The 12,639-nt window shown below is 38.6% G+C and overlaps 1 protein-coding gene across 1 annotated transcript; it reads left to right on the forward strand.

Moving 5' to 3' along the window:
• Positions 1–1,572: 1,572 nt before the first annotated feature.
• Positions 1,573–11,758, forward strand: LOC143293847 (UPF0561 protein C2orf68 homolog). The gene is made up of 4 exons (XM_076605138.1): positions 1,573–1,663; positions 3,329–3,456; positions 7,132–7,205; positions 7,789–11,758. Exons 1-4 carry the CDS (start codon positions 1,596–1,598, stop codon positions 7,900–7,902), a joined length of 384 nt encoding a protein of 127 aa, XP_076461253.1. The 5' UTR covers positions 1,573–1,595; the 3' UTR covers positions 7,903–11,758.
• The last annotated feature ends 881 nt before the right edge of the window (positions 11,759–12,639 follow it).

A 12,639-nucleotide genomic window follows, 5' to 3' on the forward strand; every position in this document is an offset into this window, starting at 1 on the left:
ATCAATGATGACTGTTTTCTCAGTGGAATCATCGACCTGTTGCAGGTCATTTGAGAGGCCAGGGCACATTGTCCTGACATTCCAGCATGCTAAAAGCAAGATGGGCATTTTTTGTTTCTCTTTTTGCCTGGTGCTGGGTAACAGTCTGCTTGTCGGGTTTTTCCCTAGCTCCAAGCATCCATTGAAGTAGGCAGACTGTGGCGGGTCAGCACCTTATTGGCTGGGGGCTGACCAGCTTGGCGGTAGCTGACCAGTGGGACTATGATGGTCCCTCCCACTGTCGGAGGCAGCCCGTAGCGCCTGGACCTACGCCAATCGGTCCTTGCCGGCTTATAACTTGTAACTGCTGCCTCCCTTGTTGTTTTTGTCCCTGGGGACAGCGGCACCGCTGAAGTGACCTCTCCAGGGCGCGAGCCTGGGCGAACTTTATGGACATTCTGGGTTGCCCAGTCTTCAGAATCCCCCTCTCCGCCTCACCGATGTAGTCCGCAGGAATGCAGAGCGATACATTCGGCACCAGCCAGCTTGGCTGCAGGAGCTGCCGGAACCGGGAAGAAAGTCAGTCAGTGCAACCGTCCAACCGCCTGAAGTTAGGCCCGGGGCTCCAGTTCCGGATTTTTCCTCAGGGTTTGCTCAGTCCCGACGCCTTTCTCGTGACCGGGTATGCCACAAGGCAACGGAGGTTTGGAGTTAGGGTTTTCCTTCCCCTACTAGATGGACTGCCTTCCCAGACCAGCTGATGACCTCCATCTGCCCGAAGCACCTGGTTTTGAGGCGCCAGAGACCCACCTTTCGTCCCTTCTCCTGCCAGTCAAAGCAGTTCCGCCGGGCTAAGCCACACGGGCAGGTCAGGAGTTGGGCCGGTTTGGTTCAGTGTCAGAGGCTGTTTGAGACGCACGCGGCCGCCGGCATGGGAACACTGACTTTATAGGTGGTAAGAGCTTGTCCTCACTTCCGCCCCGGCTGCTGATGACAATCCTCATATTTGAACCATGTATAAGAGCGTAATCATGGACTCGCACAAACAAATACACGCCCATGAGCGCAAACACACACACACACACACACACACACTCCAACTGACAGCGCCGCCGGGCAGCACTGCCGGATCCACGACCACCCCGAGCACCCCCACCGCCCCCGGGACTCGAACCCGTGGACACTCGCTTTCCGCATTAGGCCGCTTCGCACACGGCCACCGCTGCACTAATCTGTTATGCAGACGACACAAATGGTTATACATTCTTAATTAAGAACCATAAACCCACTTGTGAGGAGAATTCCGGCATTTAGTGTGTTCTGAGGATCCAAATCCCGTTTCCCCAAGTGGAATTGGAAGGGAGCAACCATTTTTGGAAGTGCAGTTTCATTATCATTCTAGAAATGCCCAATTTTCTTTCGTATACATTATATGTCATACTATTGGTTTTTGTACTTTTTTAGCACTTTATTGTATATTTTACTTGAATGCATCTATTTACTTTGAAAAAATGATAGTATTGGTACAACTTTTAAACAAAAAGGACATACCCCTTTCCTTGGCCACAATATCTCTGACGTATTTCGCATGCACAGTAGTCTGAACGGCACTCACGATGGCGACCGCACGTATTAACATGCAACATGGATTTATGAAATCCATCATAAAAAATCAAGTTGACAGGTATGTTTATATTCATTCGAGAATAATGTCTATGTGATTTCGTTCTGCGGGGCAGTTTATCCAAGAATCTGTTTCTTTTTCGTCCTTAAAATCAAGTGTTCTTTCGGTATTGAGTTTGTTAGGTGCTTGATGGTTTTTTTCTCATGACCAGAATCCGTGATTCTTTTTCTTTTTTTTCTTTTTTTTAGGTGTCCATTTCCAAACAAGAAATATCAGCGTAGTTTTGATACATTGCTTTTGGGGGGCATGGAGGAGAAGGTAGCATATTGTGTTCCTGTATTGTTGGTCTTTGCAGCAAACACAGGGGTTGAGAAATGGGACTCTCCTTCAATTCAGCTTTTGATGTGGAATTACTTTACTTTTTTGTGCACACCTGAATGAAAAAGTATTGATACAGTTAAATCAGACTGTTAAGTTTATTCCATAACATACCTCATTTTGTTTATGTTCCAAAAATAATGTCACGTGACATCTAAGAGGAAGACTTCTTGAAACTGAAAGTAGATTCAAGTTGAACACTTTCACTTTAAAGCAGTTCCTATACTGATATGTTGATTGTCCAGTTCTAAGTATGTTAACAATATAATGTAATGGTCATTTCCAGCTACAGACTACACACACACACACACACACACACACACACACACATGTATATATATATATAGAGAGAGAGAGAGATATGTATGTATGTATATCTTCTTCATGGGCTGCAACTCCTACGTTCACTCGTATGTACATGAGTGGGCTTTTACATGTATGACCATTTTTAACCCACCATGTAGGTAGCCATACTCCATTTTTGGGGGTGTGCTTGCTGGGTATGTTCTTGTTTCCATAACCCACCAAATGCTGACATGGATTACAGGACCTTTAACGTGCGTATTTGATATTCTGCTTGCATGTAGACACAAAGGGGGATCAGACACAAGCAGGTCTGCACATATGCTGACCTGGGAGATTGGAAAAATATCTACCCTTTACCCATAAGGCGCCGTTACTGAGATTCAAATCCGGGACCCTCAGATTGAAAGTCCAATGCTTTAACCACTCAACTATTGCACCAGTCATATATATATATATATATATATAGTCCAAGCCTGGATCAGTGGATGTCTTCGTTTTTCCATAAAGTAATGGAGAATGCACCAAACAGTCTTGGTTAATCTTTTAACCTTTAAAACTGTATTTGTGTTTGGGGTGGGGATGGTGGTTTTAAAAGGCTCTCATTTATGCTCTTATTGGTCCAAAATATACCTCCAAAGGGGAGTTTTGTTTTCACAGCAACTGCAAGAGACAGCAGTTTCGCACTGCGTAGCTGTTCGGGCTTGCTTGCCACTCATGACTGCTAACTAGAGTGAAACCACTACTCAAGCAAAGAGAACTTCCCATATATATGTATTATATAATATAATCTGTTGTAATGTTATACAGGATAACATAGTGATAGAATAACTGTTTTCAAGCCTTCCATTCTGCACACATTTGCACCAGCTGTCTTCTGTACACTGATAAAAAGTAATATTCTGCTGGCTTATAGACAGATGTACTGTAATAGATAAACAATTTTCCATGTCATCTGGGAGCTAAAGAAGTTTGGTTTCCAAGAAGTAGAATACTTGACAGAAGTGATGACAGCAATTTGATATATCTTCATTTGTTTTCCAGAGATAACTATGACAAAGAGGTAAAAGCCAAGATGGAGAGCACACCATCCAATTCCAAATACAGGCACCCAAAACACAGACCCAAGAAACCTGATAAACAGGTCTATGTTCCACCATTTATGAAGAAAGGTAATTGTATTTTATGTACACTGTTTGTGTGACAGTACATAAAAAGATGTAAGGACGAGCAAAAGCAATTAATGGTTTTCAGCTCATACTAAAAGAATACATTCTTTTCCATTGTTAGAATCATTTTGTTTCCACTATTCAGTGATTGTTTCCACTATTCAGTGATTGTTAACTCTCTCGGGATGACAAATTTTCTCCCTTGCTTTTCCCCACAGACGGCCCATTTGTAAGGGTTTGGAAAAAAATTACAAAAAATACAAAATACTGTGTAAGATAATGAAACTTTCAGAACTGGTTTATTACATGTTGAGCTATTACATATAAAAAAAAAAATCAAATTTCTCATCTTATTTTTACAGTTTTGCCATATGTAGAAAATACTGCCAATTTTTCACCCCAAATCACCATACCCATGCTCGCTTTCTACATTAAATTCGCTTTCTTCTTCATCATCATCCACCTCTTCAATGTCCGACCCTTCAGCTTGTAGCATTTCAAGTACTTCAGCAACCCTAAAATGTTGCCGTCACTGCCTTGTTCGCTTCACAACATTCTGCGAAGAGCCCGCTTTGCTAACAGGCTGGCACGCGAGCAGACGACCAGTCAGTGACTTTGTCAGCGTGTGTGCGAGACGGGCCACACATCCCAGGCTGACCAATCATACTGTTCGATTGTGGAGTGACCCAGAATAGCTCACTCTGCTTGGCTAATCACAAAATCACGTGTACAGCGCATGATGGAATTTTACTTTTGGAGAATGCTATTCCATTCCTTCGTCCGAATCCAAATACATTTTGTGTAGGAATGCGTGAGCATTCCTTCGTCCGGAGAGAGTTAATCTGTTGAAAAATGCCTGACTGTATAGAAAGTAAGTTAAGAATTCTTTGTATTATCTAGCAAATGAATCTTCATTGTTGTTTTTTTCATTTGTTATTGACTTGTTTTTGTGTTGTGGGTCTTGAGAAAATAGCACATGTTGTTGTGGACAAATTGCTCAATTTTTAAGACTATAACTATATAAGACGAGAGGCAAGGCCTTCAAGACTCACTTGTGATACACACACACACACACACACACACACACACACACACACACACACACACACACACACAAATCTAATCGTTAAAATGTGTTCTTTATTTGTTATTATAAAGCTTCGGGTTAAAAGAAACAGGAGAGGCAAGGCCTTCAAGACTCACTTGTGATAAACTTAAAAAAAAAAAAATCTAATTGTTAAAGTGTGTTCTGTATTTGTTATTATAAAGCTTTGGGTTGGGAAGAAAAAAAAAAAAAAGTCCTTACCAGATTCGAACCCAGAATGTTCTTATCCATTACACTATCGTGGCTCCTTAACTGACGTTCTAAAATTTAATATTTGAACATACTTTTGAAAGGGCGATAAATCAGTTGCGGTATTTGCAGTGAGAACGCTGTTTAAATCATATTATTCTGGTGTATCTTGGGCATTCAAAAAATCTTTAAGGGCAATGAAAAATTCTTTTTAAGTCCGCGGTAAAGGAGACGTGGCTATCGCCGTAGCAATCACACTGCAACATTTAGCCGTTTGCTCTAGATCTAGATAGATGTACAAGTTTAGTTACACCCTCCAGGAATGTAGTATGACACGGTCGATTTAATTTCTCTTTTATGTTCATTCTAGTTTTATAGTTTTAAAGTTGATATGAAAATTGAGTATTTTGTTAAACTAATAAAATGTAGAGCCAAGTACAAGTACTTCTAAACGTCGTATGAAGTGAAAAGGACTTCATTTTGAGAAAAGTCAAGACTGGAAATTTTTTCGTTTCATCGTGATCAGTTCAAGGGTATTAACTCGCATGGTTTACAATTTTTAACTGTGAATTCCAACTGATTCTGTGGATATTTTTATGGCAGTTTGGGGCATAATCCAGTAAGTGATGAGGCGTTCACAAACCTTTCTCTGAATAAATATTTAATGGTCTCCTTCTCCAACTTTTCATCACATGTTATCGTGTATTGGCCATTGAATATAGGATTGAACGGGCAGGTCAACAACTTGAAACAAAATGGCGTTGTTCGTGAAGAATATGAGCACGCGCTTTGAATGTGTATAAATATGTGTACGCAATTGATTTTTGCCCATGACCTTCAGGGCTCAGCCAATAGATCTGTAAAGTCCACTCGTCGTATTGATTTGAGTATTTTCTGAAAAAGACCACTTGGGCGAATGAACATAGTGAGTAAAGCACTGAGAGTAAAGCACACAAGCTTTTTATTTATTGAGTATAATTTCAAAATGTAATGTTTAAGATGAGAAAGATCAGTTTAAAGCAAATTAAGTCCCCTAGCATTAATTACAGAGTAATTTCCCTTTTTTACTATCTGCACCAAAACATTTACAAAATAAATAAATAAAACTTCGATGCTTAGCAAAAGTAGTTCCTGTTTGAACAAAAAATGATAATAATGTCTGCTCTTGTTGTTGTGTCAGAATACCAGATCAAAGTGCCAAGTTTAGAGAATACAAAAAATATAAATATAACAGTAAATGCAGTTTGCATATAATTTGGCTTCTTTTTTTATTTTTTGTGCCCATCCCAGAGGTGCAATATTATTTTAAACAAGATGACTGGAAAGAACTGAATTTTTCCTATTTTTATGCCTAATTTGGTGTCAACTGACAAAGTATTTGCAGAGAAAATGTCAATGTTAAAGTTTACCACACACACACACACACACACACACACACACACACACACACAACCAAACACCGGGTTAAAACATAGACTCACTTTGTTTACACAGATTCGAACCCCACGTGTTCGGATGAGAAGAAACTGTCTTACCCATTACACTATCGTGGCTCCTTAACTGACGTTCAAAAATATATTATTTAAACATGTTTTTTTAAGGGCGATAAATTGATTGCGGCATTCGCAGTGAGAACGCTGTTTAAATCATATTATTCTGGTGTATCTTGGACATTCAAAAAATCTTTAAAGGAAATTAAAAATTCTTTTTAAGTCCGCGGTAAAGGAGACGTGGCTATCGCCGCAATCACACTGCAACATTTAGCCGTTTTCCTACTGGATCTAGATAGATGTACAAGTTTAGTTACACCCGCAGGGCAGGGAATGTACGACACGGTCAATTCAATTTCTCTTTTATGTTCATTCTAGTTTTATGGTTTTAAAGTTGATATGAAAATTGAGTATATTGTTAAACTAATAACATGCAGAGCCAAGTACAAGTACTTCTAAACGTCGTATTTAGTGAAAAGGACTTCATTTTGAGAAAAGTCAAGACTGGGAATTTTTATGTTTCATCAATTCAAGGGTATTAACTCTCATGATTTATTATACTGTGAATTCCGACTGATTCTGTGGATATTTTTATGGCAGTGTTGAGTTTACCACGGACACACACACACGCACACACACACACACACACACACACACACACACACACACACAACCGAACACCGGGTTAAAACATAGACTCATTTTTTTTACACAAGTGAGTCAAAAACTTGCCATTGACATATTTATATATGGCTTATATATTGTGATTTATCTGCAATACGGGCCCATGAGATGTTGAGAGAAACTGCATTTTGAAGTCTTATTGGCTAATTTATACTGAAGTTATTCATAAATATGATAATGTAATGAATATTGTGTGATATTGTGTTCCAGAAAACAAAGAGCAGTTGTTTGTCTTGGAATTTGAAGATCGGAATGGGCAGATACACACAGTGGATGTTTACAGGGTAATGATGTGCAAAGGCTATTTAACAAAACAAAGTGATGTGTAGTTATGTGGTGTATATGTTATATTGCAAAATATCATGTACTGAAGTTGTATTGTTTCCATTTTTATGTGGCAGAAGTAATGTGATTGATTATACATCAGATTTAGAACAATTATGGGAAAGACACACATTATACATCACTTCCTCTTAATATTAAGTTGTACAGAAATTTCCTTAATTAACACACACACACACACACACACACACAATCTCTCTCTCTCTCTCTCTCTCTCTCTATCTCTATCTCTCTCTTTCTTTCACTCTCTCTCTTTCACTCTCTCTCCCAAATGTACCAACACCCACCTAGACACCTTCTACCCCCCCCAGCCCCCCTTCCAACCCCAACCACCACCACCCCTTTCCCCCCCCCCCTGCCACCACCCCCTTCCATCACAGTTACAAAATGGCATGGAAAGAGAGCAGTAAAATTTTAATGAGAATGCATATATATATATATATATATATATATATATATATATATATATTGTTGACTTTGGTTTGGAGAGAAAAAGTGACTCTATGCAATACGGCATTGTTGCAGGAGGATACAGCGGAGCATTTGGCACAGGAGCTGGGTTGCAAGTGCAACCTGAAAACAGCTTATGTCTCTGCACTGTCAGACAGGATTCAGCAAGAGATAGACAAGCGATTGTGACACATGCAGATTCTGTCTCCATTCTTCATACCTCACTGCCCCCACTACTGAAAAGAGAAAAACTGTTGAGAACAATTTCTTAACATTGTGGTGTTGCCTTGAGAAGAAGACTTCTTAGTGAATGCTTTGTTTCAGACTTCATCTATTGCTATACCCAGCAACTAGCTGCATCAGTCTTGTGGCAGCATGATAGCACCAAGCCACTATGATTAAATATAATGCCATAGTAAACAAAAAAATACCTCAGAAACTGTCCATAAAGGTTACAATCCTCTTAGACTTTGTGTACAAGAGTGGCATTAGGGTAATGAGGCTACCAAATGCAAAGCACACCAGTAATATTGGGGAGCAGACAAAATGGGTCCACAGATTATGGTAAATTGTGCAGTAATTATGAAGAACTGGACAAAACATATTGTATTGACATCTTTTTATATAAAACTTAAAAAGTAAAGGGGAAAATATTAATAGCAGATGTAAATCATATGGTGGAAGGGGCAGACACAGATTTTGGTCAAAGGCAATTGAGCCCACAAAACAGTTATTCTGACACACAAATAGGTACTTGCATACATGCTCACACAAACACTCTTATACAGTAGGTTTCAGATTTTTTTTTAGAATTCCTTTTAATTCAGAGCATAGGGATCTGCATTAACAGAGAGTGCATAGATCCATACTCAAACAAACTGTATGAGAAGCAGTATTGATCTCATTGAAATCTGTATTCTGGAGCAGCTGTGTACCTGTGCTTCAGCTCTGCAAACATTGCAATAGATGGAGGATTGCCTCTGTGTCATTTGCTCAAAAGGCGGCAAACTTGGTGCTATGACAATACTTGTGATTTTACGTCAGTTTGTACCACTTTGTGACTGGTCAGTGTGTATGATGAAGAGAGTGACTTGTCAGCACCTGACACTTCACAAATGGGCAGGGATGCGGGAGTCTGAAAATACAATATCATTTTGAAAGTTTTATTGACAGTTTTAAATGTTGAGAATAAAACAATAATTGTGCTTTCCTGAATCTACCTGTTCCTGTTTAGAATTATTTGACGCGGATGTTGACAGAAATGTGCTCGGTCATGTGAATTCTCTTAATACTGTACATATTTTATTTTATTTTACTTTGAAATTTGAACAAATAAAATTTAATGTAAGAAACATCAGTCTGCAGTCAGTACAAGGCATTTTTTTGTCAGTTTGCTTCTGTAATGTGATGTGCTCTGCAGTGCCATTTTTCCTGTTTCTTATGTGGCTGTCTCATTTGCTCCCACATGCATATATTTGTAATCATGTAATGTATGCTCACATACACATGCATATGCATACATGCAAGCACAGATGTGTATGTATGTGCAAGCACACAGAGAAGCATGCATGCATCTTTACATAGACACACATACACATCACACACATAAGAGCACTGATACCCATATGCTTGTATATTTTACACAACATTTTAATGAGAAATCCTTGGATAAAAAAGACTATATGATGTAACTGTCTGCCCCAAACAGTATTGTTGTTATCAGTTTAGTTTTGTTTTTATTCAAAACTTGCCTTTTTTCCACATAATACATGATGTAAAATTTGGTTCTTCGTAATGTGAAAGATCATCATCATTCGCTTTTGTTTTATTGTGTTTTCTTCTCTGTCCTTTCCCATCCCCAATCTCTGTTCAATCCTTTAAATCAGCAACCCCCACAACTCCAGTCCAGCTGTGGCATGTTGATAAGACATGGCTTATTTGTTAACAGTAGACATTGTTTGTCAGGAGTTCAGAATCCCTGTCATGGTATATTATTTTTTTATTTCTGCATAAGTTGTAAACAGACAAGAGTTTTGATAATGCTGTTCATTGAGTTTTTGCCAACAGTATTATCCTTTCACAAACTTAACTCATCCAATCCTGCACCTGCCTGAGAGGCATGCGCTGCTAATCGCTGTTCTCCACCTGAGCCCGCCTGAGAGGCAGGCGAAGAAACCTGTTTATTTAAACCGTTTTGTCAGCTTATTATTATGCATTAAACTGTTACGTAAGGGAAGTAACTCCAATTTAACTTGACTATCAAGTAGATAGCCTACAATCTTCAACATCAACAGATGCTGACATTTTACTATCTCTGTCTTTGATTTAAAGTTACAAGTAAACTTTTACATCCTTTGTCTTGAGACTTAAGCAATTTGTGTCAAAATCAGAAGTAACTCCAATTTAACTTGACTATCAAGTAGATAGCCCACAACCTTCAACATCAACAGAAGCTGACATTTTACTATCTACAAGTAAACTTTTACATCCTTTGTCTTGAGACTTGAGCAGTTTGTGTCAAAATTACATTTCAGTCATAATGTGAAGTTCAGTAGCTATTGGTGGAGCAGCTGCTATAAATTCCTGTTGATGCAGCCAGGCCAAAATATGCCAGGCTGGGAAGGCTGCACAGCAGACGACCTCAAAGGGCTGAAAGAGTTAAGTGCTATAGTTGTGTTAAAAGGGCCAAAGATGCCATGTTCAGTTGATTGTGTTTGTGTGTGTGAGAGGGAGAGAGAGAAGCACTACCTGTTTACTTGAAATGTCTGTCATATGAGCAAGGGATTATACTATAGAGGCTAGTTCGCAAAACTTTCTTTGAATCTCATCTCTTTTAATTGATATTTTATTTTTACTTAGTTTTGTTCCTGTTCATTATGATTTTTCTTCTGTTTGGTCCTACTTATGAAACTAAAATGCAGATGTAAAACTGAAGTGTTGATGGCTTATTATTTGTTAGCATGATGCTGATTAGTTTAATGCAGCTTTTGTACCTCTTGCTGTGGGTTGGATTTCTGGATTGATGTGATATTGATTTCAACTGCTAAAACTCATGAAAACCAAATAAAGAGAATGTTCATCATATGAAACTTAAACAACTAAGTTCATTAGTTCAGTCAACAATTTTTTTTTTTTTTTTTTTTTTGACTTGACTCTCTTTAGAGACAATGATTGGCTTTCAGCTTTGCTTCTTCTGTTTAGTGTGCTTCAAGAATGAATCGTGTACATTGCAAAGTGTGTCCATTCATCATATGACCAATAAGTCACAGAACAAAGGCTATGATTACCATTGAAAAGGCTTTACTCAGTTCTCAGGTACCAATGACCATTTTAGTAGTTGGAGGGGAATGGGTAAAAAAAAAAGTGTCATTTTATTTGAAAGGAAAATGTGCTGATGGTTTGATAATTGTTGTAGCTGTTCTTTTTTGCTAGCATGTTTTTATATTTTTATGAAGGCTGTTCTGTGATTTGTTATTAGTTTGTATGGTAAGAATATGGTAGATACTTCCAAAAAATATGTTTAGAAAGGGTAATGTTACATGGTATGGATTCGTACGCATTATCTTTTCCTTAGTCTGACCATACAGAAGTGAAAGTTTCAACTTTCAGTTCAGATGAAAATGGTGAACCATTTAAGTATTTGCTGCCATACGTAATCACATTGACATCTGCTATCAAGTATGGTTTTTATCAATAGATGAAACCTAGTATTTTTAGCTTTTGTTTGTAGATACGTGTGAGGTAAGAAGCAGTTCTTATTTTGTTGATGAGGCTTTAAAGTATCACTGTCATTATGTTTAGTTAGGGGAAAAAATGTGCACTCTTGAACATTCATATATCAGCAACTAAGAAAAGGAACAGGATTAATCTGATTAGTTGTTTGCTTTTTTGTGTTTAAACATTGTGTTGTAACATTATTGATAAATATTGTCAGAACCTACAGTATTGTTTCCATAAAATGTTGTTTTGAGTTTGGTTGTAAATAGATAAGATCATGTTTTGAAATGTTTTGTGTTGTATTTTTTAAGACGAGTAAAATGTTCTCATTTTGTTTTCACCCTTGAATGACATACATGAATGAGAGAGAAAGAATGAGAGAAGTGATGTGCTTGCCATTAACAAAATTTGGATTGTCCTTTTCAAACTTGAGGTTGAACAGCCTTCAAAAGTCACAGAGCAAAGTATGGAGACAGACATTCAGTATTAATATGATGGGTCTGCAATGTCACAGAGTTGAACCTGGAAGCAGCCATCAATCTCTTACATGAAACAGCATTCCAGAGGTGAATAGAGGACGTGGCTGATGTGTAGATCTATCAGAGCATTACACATGATTGCTAACATGTAGATATGAACTGCCATACAGGTGATGACTGACATGTTGATGTGAACAGTGCTATACAGGTAAACAAAGGATATGACTGACATTTTTAAGGTGAACAGAGGATGTGACTGACATACAGGTGGACAGAACAGGACATGAGAGACATGTGAACAGTGCTATACAGGTAAACGGAGGACGTGACTGACATATAAATGTGAACAGTGCCATACAGGTAAACAGAGGACATGACTGACATGTGAACAGTGCTATACGGGTAAGCAGAGGACATAAATTACATTTTGAGGTGAACAGAGGACATGATTGACATGTAGAGGTGGACAGTGCTGTACAGGTGACATGACTGACATGGAGAGGTGGACAGTGCTATACAGGTGTACAGATGAAGATGTATTTGGTGCCATATTGGTGAACAGAGGACATGACTGACATGATGATGTGAGGGTGTTCATCTTGATTCACCAGTACGAGGGTTTTCACCTGGGTGCATGTGTGTGAGGATGTAGTTTCATACAAATGATGACGGACATGAAGACATCACTGATGATGTGAACAGTGTGACACAAGTGAACACAGAACATGAC

The sequence above is a fragment of the Babylonia areolata genome, chromosome 1 (genome assembly GCF_041734735.1).
Source record: "Babylonia areolata isolate BAREFJ2019XMU chromosome 1, ASM4173473v1, whole genome shotgun sequence".
NCBI lineage: Eukaryota > Metazoa > Mollusca > Gastropoda > Neogastropoda > Buccinidae > Babylonia > Babylonia areolata.